At 42.0% G+C, this 24,218-nt stretch overlaps 2 protein-coding genes across 2 annotated transcripts in view; one reads left to right on the top strand and one right to left on the bottom strand.

The window, feature by feature from the left end:
• Positions 1-1,952: 1,952 nt before the first annotated feature.
• MFSD4B (major facilitator superfamily domain containing 4B) lies at positions 1,953-10,312 on the top strand. The gene is made up of 4 exons (XM_048492655.1): positions 1,953-2,261; positions 3,865-4,033; positions 6,554-6,670; positions 8,424-10,312. Exons 1-4 carry the CDS (start codon positions 1,953-1,955, stop codon positions 9,560-9,562), a joined length of 1,734 nt encoding a protein of 577 aa, XP_048348612.1. The 3' UTR covers positions 9,563-10,312.
• Positions 10,313-14,594: 4,282 nt separating this feature from the next.
• Positions 14,595-24,218, bottom strand: part of REV3L (REV3 like, DNA directed polymerase zeta catalytic subunit) — a 96,029-nt gene continuing 86,405 nt past the window's right edge. The window contains exons 30-32 of the mRNA XM_048492641.1: positions 21,790-22,036; positions 20,976-21,185; positions 14,595-15,678 (exon numbers count right to left, since the gene is read on the bottom strand). Coding sequence (XP_048348598.1) covers positions 15,538-15,678; positions 20,976-21,185; positions 21,790-22,036 — 598 coding nt within the window. The 3' untranslated portion in view covers positions 14,595-15,537. The remainder of the gene's footprint in view (positions 15,679-20,975; positions 21,186-21,789; positions 22,037-24,218) is intronic.

Here is a 24,218-nt window from a genome sequence, read left to right as displayed (position 1 = left end):
AAACTGACCAGTTTTGCCTCTTGGCAAGGTCTCTTCCAGTCTGTGCAAACCACTTTCATGAACATCTCTGAAAATGTCCTCTACTGTACTGCAGTCTGCTGAGATATTTCGGGGCATCATCTAGAAATAAATAATGTCCTCCATCAATCTTCACCCCCTCAAGTGTACACTGAACAACAGCAAGCACGACATGATGCAAGAATCAAAAATGCACCAGCACTGTTTGTATTAATCACTCCATGATTACCCAGTAGCACACGGCATGTCTGAACTCACTCCCTGCTACTAGCAACATGTTTGCCTCAGCCTTGCCCATTTATATTATTTAAGGCAAGGATTTTTTAAAAAATAAATGTTTTAGAAGAATCCATCCTGCCAGGTTCTGGATTCCACTGAGAGCATCCTCTTCCCAGCTGCCTCCAATCAGTATCAGGAGGAAGGCAGGAAGCATTTGGAAACCTCTCCCGTTGTGTCTGACTGCAGCGAAGAATCAGCTCTTCAAGGGGTGTTTGTCATTGGCACTGGTTTTTGGTTTCTGTTAGCAACAACAGAAAACACTTTTGGCAGAAAATCAGATCAACAAGTTAGAAAAAGTAGGTAGCACTGTACATTGTTTACCAAGTCTGGTGAAAACATGGCTAGGACAGCGAGAGGAAACTGTAAGAGAGAGACAGAGGAAAAAAATGCTTCTATCCCACAACATCCCAAAACTCTAGTGGCGGATGAGGAGGGGAGGGGTGGCATGCAAGGAAAGGGGAGGGAGTGAGGGGTGGCATGCAAGGGAGGGGGAGGGGTGGCATGCAAGGGGAGGGAGGGAGGGGTGGCATACAAGGGAGAGTGAGGGATCCAAAAGAAGTTAAGCTGAATACAAGGGAGAGTGAGGGATCCAAAAGAAGTTAAGCTGAATCCCACAATGCAAGCCTAAACAGAATTACACTCTTCTAAGCCTACTCACTGTGAAGGACTCAGAAGGGGATAACTCTGTTTAAAACTGCTCTCCCAGGTGCTTAATAACTTTCCCAGGTGCTTAATTCACTTTCTTCTTTTTTTTCTGGTCCTGGTCCCGCGCGCGCATGCACACATGCGCGAGCCTGGGCTTTAGATGGTGGAGCATTGTCTGCACAGGCTCAGTGAGCTTTAGTGAAGTCGTAGTGAAGCTGGTGCCCTGACTTTTGCTTTACCCATTGATCGAGGCTGCTTAACCATAAATCCGGAGGCGTTTGAGTGGTCACGACCCCACGTCCCACCCCCCACAAACACTCTGAAAGAATTCTCTTCTTTATTCTTGTGCAATTAAAACAGAGACAAAAACTCATTCTAACTCCCCTGCTCTCATGCAACATCTCACCATGGGCGCCAGTAGCAGCCCCCTTCCGCCCCCTCGGTGTCATTATAACGACAAACCTCCAGCACCAGTAGCAGCAGCAGCAGCCCCTGCCATAGCTGTCGTTATATCCGCCATTGTCATAACGATCGTTATAACGATGGCCGTTATAACGATCGGTACAATGCAGGTCGATATAACGAGCTGTATATATATATATATATATAACGATCGTTATAACGATGGCAATGGCCTTTATAACGAGGGCAGGCTCAGGATGGCGTGGTCCCGGGGGTCGGGAAAGGGGTCGGCTCTCCCGACCACTGTGGGGCTCATTTCCTTCGCCTCATGTTTTCAGGGGAGGCGTTGTGGCTGTGGCGAAACCCGACTTCATAACGCCTCCGATCAGAAACCTCAGCGGAGAAGACAGAGCGGAACATGACCTGGCCGCCACAACCAATAGTCCGCATCAGGCTTTTTTAAAAGTCAGGGCGTTCTACCTGGCGTCGCCAGAACAATTCGCAAGGCTTTTTGGGAGTTGTAGTCTTAATGGAGACGGTCGCTCCAAAGATGGTGTGAGCTGCTGGTGTGTTGTAAGGTCACGCGGCTGGGAGCTCCTGTCGCGGAGATGGCGGGGGCGCTTGAGAAGAAGAAGCAGGTGCGCTTCGCCCGCCTGCAGGAGGACCAGGGTGACGAGGAAGAGGAGCTGGTGGTGGCGGTGGCGGCCTCTGCCGAGGTGCGGGGCTCAGGAGCGGGCTTCGCTCGGTTTGCCCTTTGGCCGGAGATGATCGTGGCCGACGGGAGCGGCCGAAGAAGCCGGGCAGGAGGCGGTGCGCTGACCAAGCAGCAGCTCCAGGAAGCGGCGGTGGCGGCGGCCCCGCGGCGCGCGCTGAAATGGTGCATTTCAGCGGTGCTTTGTGCTGCTTTTCTCGGCCTGGTAAGGAGGCGGCCGGGAGACGCGCGTGTCTTTGCTTGCTCACGTGAAAGCTGCGGTCCCCTTGCCCGAAAGGGGCGCTTTTCCAAGGGGAGCAGCCGGAATCTTCGAGTTGGCCCGGTCGCTCCCTGCTTAGGAGCTGCTTCTTTCAGGATCCTCGAGGGGAAGCGGCGTAGCTGCCACGGGGAGGGGGGCCAGCATCCCGGGCGCACGCCCTTGGGGGTCACGTGGGGGGCGAAAGATCGCCCCATGCCCTTCCCCGCCAGGCCCGGCAGAACCCCACCCCATCCGCTGGAGTTCAGCCGGCTACTCTTTGCAGTAACGGAAGGGGGGGAGCCCGGAGCAGCCTGGAGTTCAGCCGGGCGGTATGTGTGCATTTTGCCCCCCTATGCCACTGGCTGACCATCTTCTCTCTTTAACAGGACAGAGCTGTAGAACTTCTTTTTTTGCTTAAATAAGAGGCTTTCTTTCCCACCCACCCACCCTTTGCAAGATCAGGTCTGACACTGAAACTATTTAACCCCCCCCTCCCTGCATTGCAGGGGGTTGAACTTGATGGCCCTTGGGGTCTCTTCCAACTGTATGATTCTATGAACCTTGACAACTGCACAGAACGCAACCAAGAAGGCTTTGAGTTTGTGTTGCTTCAGCAGCCCTTGCCCTGCAGTGTTGCATGGCAAACTGTTTTTGAACTAATTGACCTTAAAAATCAGTAGGGCCTCCAGGGCAACTGGTTGACCACTGTGAGAAATGGGGATGCTGTGCGAGATGGACCACTGGGCTAATCCAACACAGCACTCTTTAACAAAGGATCCAAACAGTGAATCAAGCTAACATTAGCGGTTGTGAACTCCATGGGTTATACATAGACTAAAGCAGAAGCTTAGAATGAAACCTTTAATCAGATCATTTCAACTGGTTCTGGTGGGTTTTCCGGGCTGTGTGGCCGTGGTCTGGTGGATCTTGTTCCTAACGTTTCACCTGCATCTGTGGCTGGCAGCTTCAGAGGTGTATCACAGAGGGAAGTCCGTTACACATTGTGTCCAGAGAGAATGGAATGTTTGGGGTATATATAGTCCATGTCCCAGGGTGACATGGACAATATATACCCCAAACATTCCCTTCTCACTGGAAATATATTCCCTTCTCGCTGAATATAATTAACTGAGACACTGTTATTGCTTTTGAATGGGGGATGAGCTCACTGGCATTTATCTTTTCTCAAGCCTGGAGGTCCTTTCTTTAAAGTGGTGTGATTTGTAGTGCAGTCCTCTCCTGCGGCCCCCAGATTAGAGAAATACATTCCAATCCACTATTTCAAACTTTGGTAGAGTCCAAATGATTAAATAAAAAGGATGCATAGCTCTGGAGGATCAGTGAAGGGAACCCAGCTATGTAGTCAAGCATTGATCCAAGAGCCTAGTTTATGGGACTACAGAGTATAATCCCATGTTGTCCATCACATTTCAGTAGGACTTGCTTTCAGTTAAATTCTAGGATGACAAGAGGTGTACTTTGACTATTGAACTGTAATTTGTTGCTGCAAGTCTTTGTTAATAGCAATAGGTAAGTTTGATTTACCGTAAATTATAGTTTTATTTTCCAGGGCATGGCCATTGCTGTCCTAGGGCCTACATTTCAAGACCTGGCTACAAATGTGAACAGAAGTGTTAGTCAAATATCCTACATCTTTGTGGGCCGCTCTGCAGGCTATTTTGGTGGTTCCCTGGTTGGTGGGATACTTTTTGACTGTATGAATGCTCAGCTTCTCTTGGGTAAGTACACAGAACTGTACATACTGCTTATATGTGGTGATCCTGGACAGTTAGGTCTTTACCCATGCATGTAGAAACTTATTTCATTGCATCCTTACCTGAGGTGGAAATGGGTGTTTTGCTGGAGAATGTTGCACAGCCAAGGATATGCAGCCTGGTAAGCAGAAATCCAGTGTTGTCCACAATCAATTCCAAAGGGGAAAAAAAAGGCTGGTGCAAGATTTGGTTTCCTCCTCCTGATGATTACCAATCATACTTGCTCATATCCATTAGAGGATAAAGAGTGTCTTTATACATGCATCAGTTACAGTTTACCAGTAATTCTATATTCCTTAGAAAGAGTACATAGAGTCAAATCATATGGTGCTGGACTAGATGTTAACCCAATACATGGTGAACAATACAATAAGCAACTTAAAAAGGAGCAACTCTTCTAAGGAGATGATACAGAAAGTAACATCAGGCAGCTGTAATATTTCATGAGGCATATATTTCTTTTCATTTTCTTCGCAATTCTCAGGTCTTTATAAAAACAATCTTTTCTAAAGTTGTTCCTTAATGTGTAGTTGATACATTACCTTTTTGCTTAAGACATTTAAGTATTAAACCAGCTTTATTTAAACAGGTACATTGTCTGGAGTCTAAACTGTGTTGTTTGATTTTCTTCTTGTGAGCTGTTGCTTTTGGCTCTCTCCTTCTACTAGCCACTCTCTGCACATACTGTGAAGATCACAGTGGCCCTCTGGAGTATGATGCATGAGTAGCTACTGGCAGAAGGACACACACACACACAATTGTGTCTAAATGCTTTCCAGTTGCACACAGAGGGATTTGAATCATGGTCATCATAGGTTTATGATGTCAAATATACCAACAAAAACAACATTTTGTGGATCTTTGGCATGTTAGTTGGTGACGTTCTTTATTTGTATACTGCCTTTAAACTAAAAGTTCCTGAAGTGGTTTACAACACATTAAAATACAATATAGTTAATAAAAACCTATTTAGGTACAGTACATATTCAGTTAAAACAGCATACTCAATAAAATTGAAATCCAAAAAAAACCATGTTCTAATAATGTTACTCCCTCTGCAGAAAAAATCCAAATGCAACTTAAGCCATTTTTGACGCATAAGAACATAAGAACATAAGAACAAGCCAGCTGGATCAGACCAAAGTCCATCTAGTCCAGCTCTCTGCTACTCGCAGTGGCCCACCAGGTGCCTTTGGGAGCTCACATGTAGGATGTGAACGCAATGGCCTTCTGCGGCTGTTGCTCCCGATCACCTGGTCTGTTAAGGCATTTGCAATCTCAGATCAAAGAGGATCAAGATTGGTAGCCATAAATCAACTTCTCCTCCATCAATCTGTCCAAGCCCCTTTTAAAGCTATCCAGGTTAGTGGCCATCACCACCTCCTGTGGCAGCATATTCCAAACACCAATCACACGTTGCGTGAAGAAGTGTTTCCTTTTATTAGTCCTAATTCTTCTCCCCAGCATTTTCAATGAATGTCCCCTGGTTCTAGTATTGTGAGAAAGAGAGAACAATGTCTCTCTGTCAACATTTTCTACCCCATGCATAATTTTGTAGACTTCAATCATATCCCCCCTCAGCCGCCTCCTCTCCAAACTAAAGAGTCCCAAACGCTGCAGCCTCTCCTCATAGGGAGGTGCTCCAGTCCCCAATCATCCTTGTTGCCCTTCTCTGCACTTTTTCTATCTCCTCAATATCCTTTTTGAGATGCGGCGACCAGAACTGGACACAGTACTCCAAGTGCGGTCGCACCACTGCTTTATATAAGGGCATGACAATCTTTGCAGTTTTATTATCAATTCCTTTTCTAATGATCCCCAGCATAGAGTTTGCCTTTTTCACAGCTGCCATGCATTGAGTTGACATTCCCATGGAACTATCAACTAAGATGCCTAAATCCCTTTCCTGGTCTGTGACTGATAGCACTGACCCCTGTAGCGTGTATGTGAAGTTTGGATTTTTTGCCCCTATGTGCATCACTTTACATTTTGCTACATTGAACTGCATTTGCCATTTCTGAGCCCACTCATCTAATTTATCAAGGTCCGCTTGGAGCTCTTCGCAATCCTTTGTGGTTCTCACCACCCTACATAATTTGGTATCATCTGCAAACTTGGCCACCACGCTACCCACCCCTGCTCCAGGTCATTTATGAATAGGTTAAAGAGCACTGGTCCCAAAACGGACGCAATGGTTGGAGTGTTAGGCTAGGAACCCAAACTGCTGGAATCATGAAGCTGACTGCGTAACTTGGCTTAATCACTCTCTGTCAGCCTAAGCTGCTTCTCAGGGCTGCAAGGCTAAATTGGGAGAGGGGGAAGGGAGAAAGGTGCCCTTAGGTCCTTGAAGGAGAGGCAAGATAAAGACATGAAAGAACATAAAATGGTGTTAAAAGTTTTTTTTAAAATGTGGGTTTTTAAATTGTAAATATGCAATGCCAAACTTCTGTGTTTTTTCCCTCTTAAACCTTTTTTGCTGTCTAGGATTGTCTATGTTGGGTACAGCTATAGGATTATATGCCATCCCATGGTGTAAGAAAGCACTTTTGTTGACAGCAATGATGTCTGTCATTGGCTTTGCAATGGGAGTCCTAGATACAGGTAAAAAAAATACCCAGCTGTTAATGTACTACTAACGCATGCATCTATGTGTTGTTCAGAGTCTTGGCTCTTCCATTTTTAGGCGTGTTCCCTCTTTATGTGTCTCATGTAATGTGTACTTTGGTTTTGAACTGATTTTTTTCCCCACAAAGGAATGCTTTTCCAGACTAGCTACATCTACTGAAGGGAAGAGAGCATCAGGAAGGGCAACAGGAAAGAGTGTACATGGAAGCTGCCAGTGCCACCCCCTGCCCTAATTGGATCAGAGCTATTCTGTGAAATAGAAGTACAAATGCAGCAAAGTTATACTCTTTTGCATGTATCTATCTCCACGGGAAGATTAGACTTTTCCACATGCACACCTTACCACAAACACAGCTTACTGTGTACCTTGGAAACGTTTTCTGTGAAATCATTGTGCATACTTCCTTTCCTCATATTGGTTTACTACTGTCAGAGAATCTTTGTCAATCAGGGGCCTGCAGCTTGCGGCTCTCCAGATGTACATGGACTACAATTCCCATCAGCCCCTGCCAGCAGTTGGCCTTGCTGGCAGGAGCTGATGGGAACTGTGGTCCATGAATATCTGGAGAGCTGCAGGTTGCAGACCCTTTTGTAGATGAAACATTTGAATTTGATGTGGGAAGATGAAAAGGATTACGAGAACAGGGAAAGGATGGTAGAGGGAAAGGAAGAAAGTGTAGTATTACTTAGCTATACGCTATCCCATCAAAAGATAAAAATGTGGTTCTGCATTGTTCAGAGAAAGTGACAGCAGTGTGTTTCCACTGTAGAAAAATGTCCCGATGTTGAAATGGCTGCTGTGGATAAAACCACCTGTATCTCTGGAATCCTTTGGGCTATCACAGTAGTTTTAACTTCATTCTGCTTGGGATCACCTAGGGATTCTTCTCCATCCATCAGTTTTTCAAAACTCAAATCTTTCAATTTCATAATTTTTTTGCTGATCCCCTAAGATGGCTACCACCTCCTTTCAATACAAAGAAGGTCCAGGAAGTGACTGTGGATTAATTCAACACTGAGGTTCTATCTTTCTGTGAGAGAAGGTTTAGGAAGATGGCAGATGAGAAATAGGAAATGAAAACATATTGTGGTGTCTTTTGAACTTCTACATTGCATGAGAGTGTAAATGGAGAAATGAACTTTGACTTGAGATAGAAGGGGAAATAGTCTGTAAGTGGGGGAGGGAATGCTGCACTGTGAACCTTGTCTAAAGTTAAAGGCTAAAAGAGCAGGTAAGAGGCTGGAAAGATTACTGGTTAAATGTTGAGGTTGCTAAAGAAAGAGTTTGGAATTTTGCTGGAAAGCAAACAAACCAAATTCCAAGGCCTAAAATGTTTAAGCTTTGTAGTTTAAATCAAATATGCTTTCTTAACTTGGCTTTATTCTGCATCATCTGTATGGATGGATGTAATTGACTTAAGAATCTGGCTGCAAGGGGCATGGGGAAGAGGGAGCTACTGGCCCATCCACAATTTCTTTGCATCTCTGTCTCCTTAGTGTTTAGTATACCCTGGGTGATGGGAGGGGGGGGGGGAAGGGAGAATCATCTGCTAAGGAGAAAGAGAAGAGTTTGGCTAGTGTTGTAACTGATGTCTTCTCCACCTTTGTGTACCTAAGTATTCTGGAACCTTCAGACTTTTCAGCAGGCCGGCAGCTCTTGCATGTTGCTGGGGTCTAAGAATGTATTATGTCCCTGCCTTTGACCCTGCCTTTTTTCTTCCCTTTGCAGGTGGCAATGTTCTTGCCTTGGCCACGTGGAAGGAAGAGGCTGGTCCTCACATGCAAGCCTTACACTTCAGTTTTGCCCTGGGCGCCTTTGTAGCTCCTATCCTGGCCAAGATGGCTCTGGGCGGGTTTGCTACTGATCCTGAGGTTCATCTAAACAGCAGTGCTGGCAATCAGACTTCTTTCAGTCCAAATTCTGATGATCTGTTGGGGCTGAAACTGCATTCAAACATGAACTTCATGTGGACTTATGTTGTTATAGGCTCTTATCTTTTGCTTGTTGCACTGATTTTCCTTGTCTTATACTTGAAGAAAAGTCATGTTCGAGACAGAACAAAGCTTTCAATGCAGAAATGCCAGACTCTCAAATATCATAATGCCCTCATAATTTTGCTTTCCATATTTTTTTTCTTCTATGTAGGGGCAGAAGTAACCTATGGTTCCTATATTTTTACATATGGAAAAACCTTCATCCATATGAAAGAGAGTGAAGCAGCTGGTTTGAACTCTCTCTTTTGGGGAAGTTTTGCCGTTTGCAGGGGACTGGCAATCTGTTGTGCCACCTGTGCCTACCCTGGAACTATTATCTTGCTGTGTATCATAGGCACTACTACATCCTCTTTGTTCCTGGCACTGTTTAATGCACACCTGTTCTCCCTGTGGCTTTGCTCTGCAGTGTATGGTGCTTCAATGGCAGCTATCTTCCCCAGTGGCATTTCCTGGCTTGAACAGTATACCACCATAGGGGGGAAATCTGCATCCATGTTTGTCATGGGTGCTGCTTTGGGGGAAATGTGCATTCCTGCAGTGGTTGGCTTCCTTCAAGGACACTTTTCCTCCGTCCCTGTTCTTATGTATGCTTCTGTGGGAGCATCAGTCATGACAGCAGTGCTGTTTCCTGTGATGTATAAATTAGCCACATCACCTGTTGATGCCATGCCAAATGATCCTGGAGACAGTGAAGTCCAGGAAGCCTTATTGTCCAGCTCTCATCTTGATGAAGATGACAATGGCAGAGAAGGGAACAAGATAGACTTTGAAGTAATTGAGATGAGTGACGCTCTGAGGAACTCTGTCATAGAGACATCCAAGAAGATCCAAGGGGAGTCTTCGTCTCCCAACTCTGGCCATCCTTCTCTATGAAACACACCAATTAATTCTTCTGTGCTTGCTGTCAACATTTCAATATTTAAAAAATCAAGAACAGATTGGGATAACAATGGTTAAGGATATCTTACACACACAAAAAAATTTTTAGTAGAAACTTTATTCTGAAATGTTTCAACAATTCAGTAGTTGTGATGAACTTGCCATATCCCATTTAAAATTCTTGGCTGTGTGTGAAAGCAGCTACCAAAGAGTAATTATGCAGTGGTGGGCATGAGATGGCAAACTGCAGGGTCTGCAGTATTTCCTGAGTGTCTCATTTAAAGGAAGAAGCAGGGAATTTTGAAAAGATCAGAGTTGTAATCTTATGGGCAATTTTATGGGCTTACCTCATTGTTGGCTTTTTAATCTTTGACAGTAAGAGTAACCTTTACATAGTAAACATTACACCATACTTTTAATCAGAGTTATGGCTATGATAAGGTTTGAATGGTGTTCTTAAGACGTTGAATGTCATTTTTATCAAAATATGACGGCTGAGATCAATTTTGCTTAAACAACAATCTCTGACAAAAAGTTCCTTTATGTAAAAAGTTCTTATTTAAAAAACTGCATCTATATTACCTTTCAGAAGCATCACCTTTTTGAAACTACTTGGTTCTTGCTAATATAGGCCATTTTTGCTGTATATGTGCTGTATGAAATGTTCAGAATCAGCAACATTATGGTATTGCTTGTAAAGTTGTAAAGATGTTGGGTAAGTTTTAAAGATCTCTTGTTCTTTAACGAAGGCAGCCCTCATTGTTTATTTCAGGGGTAGCTTCTGTGGGAACAGGGACCCATATGTATATCATTCCTCCTTCAAAATGGGTTTTGTTTCTTTCCACAGCTTTTAAATCCATGTTATTTTATTATTGAAAGCACAGTGTGACATTTCTATGCTAGGCTGTACTAGAAGGAAGTGCCATAATTTAAATTGTAAGCGGCTAGCAGTGTGAACAGCTATACAACTCAAAACCCCTGAAAGAACACAAAGTCTTAAATAACTGTACAAAATCAGTATTGCAATGCAGACTCTCTGGTGTTAATATATTTTCAAATGACTATAGACATATTACAACATCTGGTTCAGTATGTAGTAAATGCAACAATAAATCTTTAATGTATGGTCCTACAGACATAAATCAATGTAACAAACACAGATCAACAAAACCACAGAGCTCTTCAACTTCTGAAAAAGCCAACAGAATAGTTGTAGCCATTGTCCTCGTAATTAAATCTAACATATCAAAATCTAATTGAGGGATCAATGTACAAAGACTGTATACAAAAAACGATTACACTGAAAGATGCTGGCAGCAGGAACAGCTGTAATTGTGTTTTATATAGTCTGTGGTTTTTTTGATCTGTGTTTGCTATCAGGCACTGCCAACTAATCTAACCTGAGAAATCAGCAGTTGCTGAAGATGCTTTAAACCAAGCTGGACAGAATCTTATTTGAAGACACAAACATTCTTGATAACTCTGACAGACTGCACAGGAAAGCCATTGAAATCTACAAACACCAGGGCAGTTTCAGCAAAAAGGAAGAGTGAAAATCAATAAAACCTGGCTACCAATACTGAAAACACCAAAACCAAAAAAAACAGTGACATTCATAGGCAACTGCAAACGAACTCTATCTTGACACGTGCTAGTGCAGTTGCATGTGCAAATGGAATTGTGAATATGATTGCAAACGCAACAGCAAATGTAACTGTAAATGAATTCCACTCAGACACACGCAAATATGCCTCACCCCCCTTTGAGGTGGACAAAATGTATACCCCGCCATACAATCACTCCACACTGTGCCACAAAGAAAAACATCTTGCTGTGACATACCTCTGAAGATGCCAGCCATAGAAACTGGCAAAACATTAGGCGCAAAAACTACCAGACCATGTTCACACAGCCCAGAAAACCCACAGCAGCTAGTTGATTCCAGCTGTGAAAGCCTTCAACAAAACATTAATTTATCTGTGCCTTTGGTTTATAAATGTTCTTCATTATGGACGATTGGGGGAGGCTGAAAACTAGGTGGACAGTACTTAACTGCTGTGTAATTGTCACAAATTACCTGACCAAATTAAAATAATGGTGATACTCGATACATCATTTTGAAACCAGGAATTTGTTTGCCAAGGCTTTCTCCCACTGCCTTAGAAAGCAAACAAATTAAGGTGCCGTCTTTCAGGCCTGGTTGTGTTTTTAAGATCTATCTTGGGGTAACCATATTTTCCTGTCTATTAAACAATTAGTTGCAGAAAGCAACTCTTAAGTAATCTTTACAAAGTAATCCGTGAGCAGAATAAACACAAACAGATCAGGGTGAATCCATTTGTTAATATTCAGTTTTTACTCCAAAGTGGGAGTGGGGAAGAAATCTCCATTTCTCTGGCCTTCAGTTTCCCACCTCTCTTATTGGCACCACTTCCTGTCCCAGTGCTTTCCCTCTATCAAATTCCAGAGAGGAAATCATCTTTGTCTAGAGAAGCAAAATTACACAGCACTCTAAAGACAGCAGAATTACAGCATGAGCTTTGTTTGTCAGAGCTAACTTCATCAAATGGGTAGAAAGATATAGAAGCAGGCTTGGTTAAATATGTAGTAGTTGGGGAGGGGAAGTATTACAAAGGGGCGCATGTAAAACAAGATCCAATCAAAAGAGAAAACAGGGTTCCACTTAATTGAAACTGTTGTTGGTCGATGTGTCTTCTGTACAGGCACACACATTGGACTGTGAATACACAGGCCAGCCAAGGATCAAAGTTTCTAGCTCCATTGAATTCTGGGGTGGTACCCCATCCAGAGCAATCACTACAATTTTTCCCACCTAAACCATCACACGAGTGGCACTCCCCTCAGTTCATGTTTTTCTGCCATTAAACTATCCAGTAGAAACTCAAGGAAAACAAAAGAGAGTTAATGGGGGAGGGGGGGACGAATGGGTTGATGAAAATAGGATTGTGCTTACTTGTAACTGTTGTTCATTGAGTTGTCTGTGATCATATAAAAAAGGCAATTGAACGTCACATTATAGTGGGAGAACGGAGAACCCTACACTTGTATAATATTTTCCAGATTTTGGAGGATTACTGGAAAGCTATATCAATGAGATGATATAGGTTTTTCTCTTGTATACAGAAGGCAGAATGCTAAAATCTCATCTCTTGCTTAAAATTCATAAAGATACTTTTCTGGTCTTGGGCTGACCCATTGTTTCAGGCTGTGGATTTATCTTGGAGCCCCTGGTGATGTATTTGGATTCTTTTCTTAAGCCTTTTCTCCCCCAGATTGGGTCATAGTTTAAGGACACTCTGGATTTTTAAATCTAAAATAATAAATTAAAATTGACATTGGAAAATAATTTGTTGTGCCCTTGGACATGAACTTAATATCCCACAAGATAAACCTTGGATCTTTGACATGACAGAAGAGAGCATTTTTCAAATGTTTCAAATTGCAGAACTGTCCTTAAAAAGGATTTTTTTTCTAATTTCAAATAATTGTTGTCATATTTCTTGCACAGCTATGAGTTACAAGTAATTTTGCAACCCATAAGTTTATTTTTCAAACTAATAGTAGTATTTATAATAATCGTATTCTTTTAGATATATTTATGATTTGGTTCAGAAGAATTCCTTGTTCAATTTGGACAGTTCATTAATACCATTCATACAACCCTATGAGGTAGGTTAGGCTGAGAAGGTGTAACTGGTCTAAGGTCACCCAGTGAGTTTCCACAGCAGAATGGGGATTTGAGGTCCCAGTTTGAGACTCGAACCACTACACCATAATGGTTTTCCTGGGGTGGCTGCTGTTGAATGGTACCAAGTAGTCAAGCCCAGGGAAGTCAAGTAGTTTGGGTGTTATCAGGTTGCTCGGTAGTTGATGCCAGCCTTGGCCCCAAAGAATTCTCCCTCAAAGGACAAAACAACTCCAAAAAGCCAAAACAGATTTGGGTACATGAGGTCTGGGAAATTCTATCAGCAAGGTATAATGTTATTGAGTTCACCCTGCCTCATCTTTCCTCAACAATCTAACTTACTTTTTATCTGCCACTATTTTCAGCTATAGTAATTATGTCATTTATACCCCAGCTTTCTCCACAGTGGGGACCGAAGTAGTCTACATTATGCTTCTCTCCTTTTTATCTGTATACCATTCCAATGAGATGGGTTAGTCTGAACCTATGTGACTGGTTCAAAATCACCCAGTAAGCTTCCACAGCAAGATGGAAAGTCAAATCTGGTTCTCCCCAATCCTACTCTGAAGTTCTAACTGCTCTACCACAGTGGGTTTCAAGGGATGGCTGCTGTTGAATAGCAGCAAGCAGCCAGGCCTTGTTGAGTCATGAAAATCAGGTGGTATCAAGTCAGTAGAGGTTGTTGCTAAGCCTAGGGTTGCCAACCTCCAGGTGAGATCTGGAGATCTCCCAGAATTACAACTGAATTCCAGTTGACAAAAATCAGCCCCCTGGAGAAAATAATCGCTTTGGAGGGCAGATTCTATGGCATTATATTCAGCTTAGGCATCTTCCCTCCCCAAACCCTGCCCTCCTGAGATTTCACCATAAAATCTCAATGAATTTCCCAACCAGGAGCTCGCAACCCCAGTCAAGCTAGGTCCTATTGCATCTCCCTTCAAAGGCTAAAATAGGCATGTCCCCCACCCCCCACCCCATACCTTTTACTCACAGAAACCCAGCCTGCAATATTATGGTTCCTCTTGCCCCACCTGCGCTTCTCGCTTTCCATGTGGAAAGGGAGAGCACTTCTGGTATGACTTTTGCTCTAGAGCAGGGCAAGGGTGGGCCAGAGCTGGCCATGAGAAAAGCAGCAGTTTACTGCTGCTTTGATGGTGGGTATTGCTGGGAACTTTGCAGTCCTCAATACAGTGTTTGGACAATGAGGAAGGGTTCGGTAAATTTATTTCTTCTCTGCTGTGTGCTTACAGGATGCCAACTGCAGCTCCTGTATAATTAAGTACAATTAAAGGCTCATAATGAATTATAAAAATGCATATATAGTTACCATTTTATTTTATTCAATTTTACTATGCTTTCCATTAATTAAACAAAATGATTTTCAATTAAAAAAACCAATGCACCGTGACCACATAATTCCTTTCCTTTTTATACAGTTATCCAAATATTCTAAATACACATTTTGTCAAGATGATGGCAAATAAGATTTCACTGTACAGTACATAATGAAATATTAAGCATATTTAGAAGCAATAGAAATGTCTATACAAAAGCAAAAATGGAATAAATTTATTAAAGTATTGCAACAGTCCCACAGGTTTGTAACAAAAATGTCTTTGCACAGTTCCTCACAATGCCTGATTAACAGCTAAAGCAAGACAGTGATTTTTAGAAAGTATTTCAAAAATGCTACACATACTACTGTTTGCACAGTCTGCTCAAAACAACAAATCTACTTGAAATCAAGCAAAACCTAAGAGGAAATACCCCAACCAACTTTAAAATTGTCCGTATAAAATTCATTGCACATTTTTTTACTCAGTTTGAAAAGTAAAAAAGTGTATTTACAAAATATTCTGCAGTCAAAATTATAAAGTGAATGAGATCGCTGAAGTAACATGTTCTGATACAGACAGTCTGATAAAACCGAATGGTATCTTTCCTAAAAAGTTTTCAGAACTTCTTTCTCAGAAGCTCACAGGGAAGAAAACATTTAATTTGAAATGGATTTACAAGATGCAAACACAGCTATTTCAACATCTGCATTATAAAACAGTATGTTAAATAGGCAGAAAAATGAAGTTAAATGTCTGAAAAAGTGGGAATTCATAGATTAACAAACGTCTTTTGATTTACTTAGGACAAACATCAATTATTCTCCAGAGTAATGAAAATCCTGGACAAGATGAAACTGACCATGCATGATAGTAAATAGTGGTAAACATTGAAAAAATAGCACCAGAAATCTTTTGAAAAAGGTAATCTAAAACTGGTCAAGTAGTTGGTGAAGATAGGGTGCCTTAGATAATTCTCTGCTCACTCTGGACACCTTGAAAAGTACTGGACAGTTCAGAGAAACACATGGTATCTGTCGATCCAAGCAACCTGTACAGTTCTTGCATATCTAGAAGTGAATAAAACAGGCAAGTTTAATATACATATAACAGGGAAAATGATCAGGTATAAAATTACAGCTGTATACCAATTTCTAAATAACCTCAGAACATTCTAAAAATAATTATGTGAGCAGTTTCTAAATCTTTGAGGCCTCTTTCCTTACAGTTACAAAGTTCCTGACATCAACATCCTTCTTGTACAATTCATTTACTATTTCTTGTCTAAGCTGGCCACCTGATTCATGTATCCCTTATTTCATTTTCAGGCCAAATTCTATTGAGAGCTACTGCCGTATTCCTCAAATCACCGCATAATATGGTTGTATGATTATTTGGCAATACCCAATCTGCGCACTAAAGATGCAAATCACAGTAAGATGTCTCTTTAGGGTAAGTAGTTGCATATACTGAGAACATAAATGGAATGGCATAAGTTATTGTAAATTGAACAGAAAATTGGACTTGTGTCAGTGTGCTTTCTACTTTGGAGCTTCTGGGAGCATCTGACATGATGAATAAGCCAAAATAACCCTATGACTCTGAAACCTGTAGTGACAACTGTAAAAACAAACAAACTTAATAAAAAGATGAAATGGAACAGTAGAACTGAAAAGTAATACCCTGTATTATGCCGACAGTGCCATACTAATGACTACAATAGAAAACTCTTAAGCACCTGTATGTCACTTGCTGATTCCCCAACTGTCAGCTAAGAACAGAGAAGGGTTCTATTCAGTGGTGTACTGTTACAAAACGAGGGAAAGCACCCCCGCCCAGTCCCTGGCCAACCTCACCCCGCTGTGCCTCCCCCCCATTCAAGGGAGTGCGGAGATACCCTGGCTGGCTCTGGTGCCACTTCCCGCCATCAGTCAGTCACGCGGTCTTGGCCCTGTCGAAGCTGGACAACCAATCAGGAATCACTGTGCTGTCATGGGCCACCACCAAGCTTTCCATCTTGGCCAATAGGAAAGTGGGACGGAAGTGAACTCTCCAGGATCACTTGGCAGCCATTTTGGGAAGTGGCTGAGCAGGAAAAGAGGGCAGCACACTGGTGCCATCTTGATTGCAACTATGCAGAGGTGGATCACCCTGGGAAGGGGTGGTGATTTTCTTGTCAGACAATCATCTGGAAGGCTTAGCAGGGTCGATGCACAGGACTGCAGTGCCCCATCCGATTACGGTACAGATTGGCTGCACTGAGGCCAGGGGTAAGGGGAGTTCAGTCAGGGGCTGGGTGCAGGGGGAGGAAGAGGGGACGGGGCCCAAAATGTGTTCCCCCCACAACTTGGTGAATGGCGCCTGAGTAATCTGCCTCCTGTACTCCCCCTTAGATATGCCATTGGTTCTATTTACTTCAGAGCAGAACAAGTGCTGTGGCATGTTCAGTGTTCCATTCTCACTTGGAGGACAGCATCCTTACTAAAGAAATGCCCAACTGCAATAACCCATCCAATACAATACCACAGCTGCTCAAACAACTGGTTAAATACTATTCCATCGGCTGTGGTGAGGGTAGCCACCTCATGACAAATGAACAGTGAAAGTGACATCCTTGTTGTCATTCTACAGAACTCTTTAACAGGAGCTTGAGTGCTGCCAAGGTGGCTGCTCCTCTAATTGAGCATATTGTGATACCACCTATTAATAGTAGTTGAGTATTTATTTTATTTATAAATATCTAACCCTGCCTCATACTAGCATCTCTAGGCAGCTTGAACAGGTTTAAATCAATAAAAACCCCAATAAAAACATCATAAATAAAATATAAATACTGCCAAAAAGCACCTCCAGATATCACACTCAGTCCTTCTGGGTCAATACAACCCCCATCCAGAACTGGGGAGGCCCATAACTTTGCAGACTTGGGGGCCTAGAACACAGAGAATCTCTATCTTGTCTGAATTAAGTCTGTTTATTAGTTCTCTTCTAGCCCACAACTACTTCCAAGCAATGGTCCAGCACACAGAATGCCTCTCCTGACTCTGATGAAATGGAAAGATAGAGTAGGGTGTCATCTGCCAAATCCCCTGATGATCTCAACCAGTGGCTTCATGAAGATGTTGAATACCACAGAGGACAAGACTGTGCCCTGAGCAAACCCCACAAGAGAGCTCCCAAGACTGCAAGAACTGGTTCCACCATCACTATCATTTAGAACTGACCCTGAAGACAGGATGAGAATCACTGTAACACAGTGACTCCCAGCCCCATTCCCTGGAGCTAGTCCAGCAAAATACCATGGTCTATAGCAGGGGTAGGGAACCTGCGGCTCTCCAGATGTTCAGGAACTACAATTCCCATCAGCCTCTGTCAGCATGGCCAATTGGCCATGCTGGTAGGGGCTGATGGGAATTGTAGTTCCTGAACATCTGGAGAGCCGCAGGTTCCCTACCCCTGGTCTATAGTATCAAAAGTCGCTGAGAGATCAAGGGGAATCTACAGGGTAGTATTCCCTTGACTCTCTCTCAATAAAAGTCATCTGCCAGGGAAACCAAGGCTGTTTCTGTGCCACAACCGCACCTGAAACCAGACTGACACGGAATCTCACCATCAGCAATTATTTAGAAAACTCTAGACAGTGGGGTAAAATATTTGACTTTCCGAAAGTTGCTGTTCTTTTTATCTACATCTTGTACTACACATATCCAGAGTGTGCTGTGCTCCCTCTCTCCATCAAGCGCTGAGAACTAGGGCAAAGAGAATACAAAATGCTTGACTGTAATGAAACAACATTCATATCTGGCTGTTTCCTCTGTCACCAAATGGCTCACTACGGGCACCTAGTTCTTCTTGGTGTGTTGGCACAGAGGTGCTGACTGAACAAGGCTTGCTGGGTCCTCCTGTGGTTCGACATTTTCCCCTTTCTCAACAGCTGAGCAGTTGAGCCACACAAATTGAGCTTGGAAAAAGCATAACGTTGTGTGGAAGCTCCCCAATAAAACAGGGCATGCCGTGATCCTCCCAGGTGCACATCACCATGTGGAAGCAGCCTTAGAAGGAAGAACCCATTCACAATGCTACTTTATCTCTATGGGCGATGTGTAGTCCAAAGTAAACTGGTGTTACTGCCATTAGAAAAAAACATCTTCAGTGCCAAGAAGATCAATGAGAACAGCTGAGTATACAGAAAGTTATGAATATATCATGTTGGAGATATAGGAGTTATAGTTGGCTATAAAAGGGAGCCCTCGCAATGGTTTGTGGTGGTGGTGGGGGTGCTGCTGCTGAGTGCTGCATTCCAATTTTCATGCTTGCTTACAGCTGCCATCTGTATGTACGACCTATCTGGTGACAGATCCCAATTCAAGCATGACTGTAGAAATCAGATTGTAGAATAAAATTAAGTTTTTACAACCACACTCATTGTTTTGCTGCAGAGTTTCTTGATGCAAAATGCAATAAAAATGAAAATGTAGCTATGCAGCCAAAATCAGTCATCTGACATAAGTGTAGTTATAAAAACTGTTAATTTTATTTGAGCCAGAGGTTTCAATCAGAGGCAATTTAACAGTCTTCTAGAGGAAAGGGTGATTGGACCATGCCATACTGAAGATCAGCGGTTAGGTTGTGGAACTTGTACTAAAATGCTTCTATGGACTATAAAGTGAAATACAATGAGTTCATGGATAAAAAAGGAAAGGCTGTCCTTGAATGGTTTCAAGATCTTGCTTTTATGGTGGTTAATACAGAACACCTGAATTGTCTTAACACAAAATTGCAGGGTTAAAACAAGGTTATGACAGTTTTATAGAAGGATTTGTATATTTGAATTGAAGCCACAGCTTCAACTTCAAGAAAATAATATTGGCACATTTCCCATCATGAAATCTCTGTTTAGTGATCATATATCCATGGTAGCGAACCTATGGCACTCCAGATGTTCATGGACTACAATTCCCCTCAGCCCCTGCCAGCATGGCCAATTGGTCCATGAACATCTGGAGTGCCATAGGTTCGCCATCATTGTCATATATCCACAGAGAAGTACTGGGAAAAGTTTCAGAACCGAGAAATGAATCCCAAGAAAGGTTTTCTGCCTTCAGAAACTGACACAGAGATTTTGGGATTTTCTGTAATCCATTTTCTCTGGATGTCCATGAGGTTCCAGCGGAAAATAACTGATCTTCAGTATGATGCTGTGTTCAAGAATAAATTTTCTGAAGTTGACATCAGCAATTTTCACCAATTTTGGAGTCCAAATTACCTCCAGCTTCAGGCTTTTGCTGCTAAAATTTTGTCTATGGTGAACAGCTCTTCTCTGTAATTAATGTTAATACATTAAAAGTACATTCTCAGCTGACACCTGAACAGCGTACTCAAACCTGCTACAGTCAAACTTTGACTCCAGATTTTGATGCAATAATTCAAAGCAAGTGGTATCAATTATCATAGACTATTAGATAAATGAGAATACTGTGAGAGCATTACTGTTTTAAGCATGCTTGTATTTTAAGTTAACATAATATCATTAACTGGCTTTGCTTGTGTCTTCTATAAAGCTTATGTCTCTTGTACCTGGCATTACATTTTAAGGTACACATGACCTGGCCTCACCAAGTGACATTTATGTCATATCTGGCCCTTGTAACAAGTGAGTTCAACACCCCTGTGCTAGACCAAATATAAGGACCTTGAACAGTTAGTGCTTATCCTGATTTGAAAATTAGAGATACTTCCAATTTTGATGATTTATGAGGATATACAAATAGGTTTCTGTAAGATCCAACATGTTCAGGAATTCATCTTTCTGCAACACCTATACAATCAATCTTAATGCTTCCATCTAAAAGTTCTTCAAGAAATGGTTCAAGAATTTTATGTCCAACAGAATTCTTCATTTGTTGTTCTTCGGCAGAGTAAAAAAGATTGACTATATTTCTGAAGACTGTTCTGGCAACAATACTACTTCTACCATCTTGATGATCAAGAGTTGCTTTGATGGTTTCCACTGCCCATAGGGGTTTGTGTCATGGCACTAAAGAGGACATTTCTTTTTTGAAACTACAGGTGCTGTTTCTATTATTTTGGAACTTTAAAAACTTCAGTGTTATTATTTTAGATTCTAGACTTTTCTGCAAACCTGAACCTTTCCTCAGATTTGAAGGTCTGTCTTGTCTGTTCATGGCTCCAACCTCTCTGGTTTTAAGTATCCATAGATGGGGCCATGTTGAGAATTAAATATATTGATAATAAAGAAGAAGTTGCTGGGATTTAAAAGACTACCCTTAAAAGAGCTCAGTAAACTTCCACTCTTATGGTTTAGTAAAAGGGCAGGAGATCATGAACCCACTGTTTTCCTCCATACCTTAGTCAGATGATCATGCTTACGCTCCAATTCTCGGATTTCTTGATTAAGAACCACCACCACATGCTGTGGCTGACTCCTGCATTTACTGCAGATCCCATGTTGAGTCAATTCATCACAAACTGGACAATGTAAAGTAGTAAAATACTGGGAAATTGTTCCTTTACGGCTTTCTTGCTCATTGTGGGAAGTGGTGGCAGCTTTCTGGATCTATAAGAAAAAATACATGGTAGAATACATGTGAATTATAACGTTTTTCATGCTAAGGAAATTTTAGCCATAATAGCTCATCAAATTTCACACCTCCCCAAAACACTATTTTCTGGATCTCAGCAATGTATGTCATCAGAAATGCCCTTGACTTTTTTGAACATGCTCTATATACAAAGAGGCTTGCCAGCACAAAAAAATTCTACATATCAAGGAAAGAATGAGAAACTATTTTGGTGGCTTTCCCCAGCTTAATAAGCAAGGACCAGGACAGGCACCTGGGGTACAACTACATTGATGCATTGTGAGAGGAAGGAGATATAGGAAGCAAGCAAAACAAGCTGATACATTCTACAGAAATCTGCAAAGGCAGCCAAAATTTCTGAAAAGAAGGCGGTAGGCCTCGGTTCCTGTAGATTCATGTTTGGGTATTGTAACTATTTTACAACAGGTACCCTTTTCAATTAATTAATTAATTAATTAATTAATTATATTTTTAGACCGCCCTCCCCAGTAGGCTTAGGGCTGTGTACATCATAATTAAAACATACAATAAAATATAAAACAGTAGTCATGTACTGAATAACTGGCTTCCTGTACTTACCCTTGGTAATTCATGATACCAGCTAAAAACATCTATGCCAACAAGTGACAATATTCTAGCCAATGGAGGAAGAATTTGCTTGGTGATGTAGTAAACTGCATTCAGCCTTAGGTTAGAATCTTGCAGAACCTCAATGGGTCGCTTTACTAATTGTATGAGAGGTAATCCTGGAATGCCATACACAATGACGTAAGGTACTCTTTCACCAACTCGTGGTTCAGACCGCCGGTCATATGCAAGCATCCTCCTATTTAGAGAGAAAAAATTAATCTTAGAATCTATTTCCTATATATGAAAGAGACAGGAAACCAAAAGGTACAATCTGCATTCAAAGATGGCTACATCTAAATACTTCCTCTATTATACAAAACCTTTTAATTCCTATGTATCCCTGCCATCCATCATTCTTGTAATCTGCATAAGTATGACATCACTTTCTCTCTCCAACAGAGGCGTTCCTTCCATTGGGCAAAGTGGGCAGCTGCTCAGGGCGCCACCTTGTGGTGGGCGACAAAATTACAGGTTCGTTTATGGGGGATTTTGTATTTTCAGTGTTTTTTCCATTTTTGGCCTGCAGGGGGCGCAGATTTTAGGCTAGCAGCACCAAAATTTCAGGGAACCTTTTGGGAAACTCTCCTGATGACATGACCCAGGTTTGGTGAGGTTTGGTTTAGGGAGTCCAAAGTTATGGACTCCCAAAGGGAGTGCCCCCATCCCCCATTGTTTCCAATGGGAGATAATAGGAGATGGGGGCTACACCTTTGAGGCTCCATAACTTTGGACCCCCTGAACCAAACTTCATCAAACCTGGGTGGTATCATCAGTAGGGTCTCACAAAGATACTCTGAAATTTTGGTGCTGCTATCTTAATAATTGCACCTTGACAACAGGCACCCCCTAAATTTCCCCAGATTATCTTTTTAAATCCACTCCAATGTTTGGTTTCTTTCTTTCTTTTATTCTCTCAATGCCTAATAAAGGTTGTTGTTGTTGTTGTTGTTGTTGTTATCATTATCATTATTATTATTATTAAATCTACCCCCTTCGGCATGAATTTAAGGGGAGAATCTGAGGTCCCCAGTTTTAACATTGAAAGGGATGCTGTTTCAGGGTAGGGGAGAATCCACCCCAAAATAGCATCACTTTCAATGTTGTTTAAACTGGGGATCCCACATTCTCCCTTTAAGGTGGATTGAAAAGGAGAATCTGGGCTCCCTAGTTTAAACACCATTGAAAATGATGCTGTTTGGGGGTGGATTCCAGCATCACTTGTTTAAGGAGCCCAGATTCTCCTTTTAAATCCACCTTAAAGGGAGAATCTGGGGTCCCCAGTTTAAATAACATTGAAAGTGATGCTGTTTCCCCTAATTGGGGGAACTGGATACAACACCATAAAATGTTTTCATAGCAGTAATAAAACATTTTGAAAGCATTTTGAAAATGTTTTTCAAAAAAATAATTTCTGCCGTGTGGCATGGCCTATTGCTGTGTTCAGATTTGTGAGTTCTATAATGTGATGGGGACTTTGAAACGACCTGGTGGAAAAAATCATTGTTTGGTCATGGTGGGGAAGGGTGGCCGCCCATGGCGGGGGGACGGGGGGAGAATCAAACTCAGGTTTTGCCCAGGGCTCCAGTTTGCCTAGGTATGCCTCTGCTCTCAAACACACACACTCAGTCACATGTGTAAGTAGGAGAAGATATTCTCTGTGTCCAGGACAAGGCAGATACTGTTCTTTTTGTTCTTCTTTATCAGTGTTAGCACAACTGATTTATGCTATGAATAGTTTTAGGGAAAAGGTCCATGGTTACACTTAGCATTACTCCTTAGGGTTGGTTTCTAGGAAACCTCTTGACCTAGGTGTGACTATCCATATACAAAACACATCAGAAGTAAATGAAATATGAATTATCCCTCATAGTAATGTATAGTCATAAAAGTGGCTATATATTACGGCACATGGATTCTTCAAAATCCTATTTTTACAATGCCCTGGAAATTCTATTAGTTATTAAATCAACAGAATTTCCCCACCATGCTGTAATTTAGAAAAAAGAATCAATGCCTGTTTGCAAAATAAATCTGAGAGCAAGGGAAAGTGCAACTGCATTGAGCCTTAGTTTTAATGAGCCCCACAGTCTCGGGCTACACATCTTGAATGTTTGTGGCATGAAACAAAAGGCGAAGCCACAACTTACCATTTCCTTGTTTCTGGAGCATGTGTGAAATTGCAAGCTATTGCCTCAAATGGAAACTTGAAAAAACCCTAGAATTATATTCTTAACACACACATGCACAGGGGAACAGTTTGCTCTTAGTGTATGGTTTATGGATGTGCAGATCACATTTCACATGTGTATTTTGTACTCTGTATTCACACCTGAATATAAAATATCTATTTTAGGGCCAAACCAGACATGAGGATGTGT

The sequence above is a fragment of the Sphaerodactylus townsendi genome, linkage group LG01 (assembly GCF_021028975.2).
Source record: "Sphaerodactylus townsendi isolate TG3544 linkage group LG01, MPM_Stown_v2.3, whole genome shotgun sequence".
NCBI lineage: Eukaryota > Metazoa > Chordata > Lepidosauria > Squamata > Sphaerodactylidae > Sphaerodactylus > Sphaerodactylus townsendi.
Note: the sequence above shows the minus strand (reverse complement) of the source record. Positions and strands in the feature narration are given on the sequence as shown.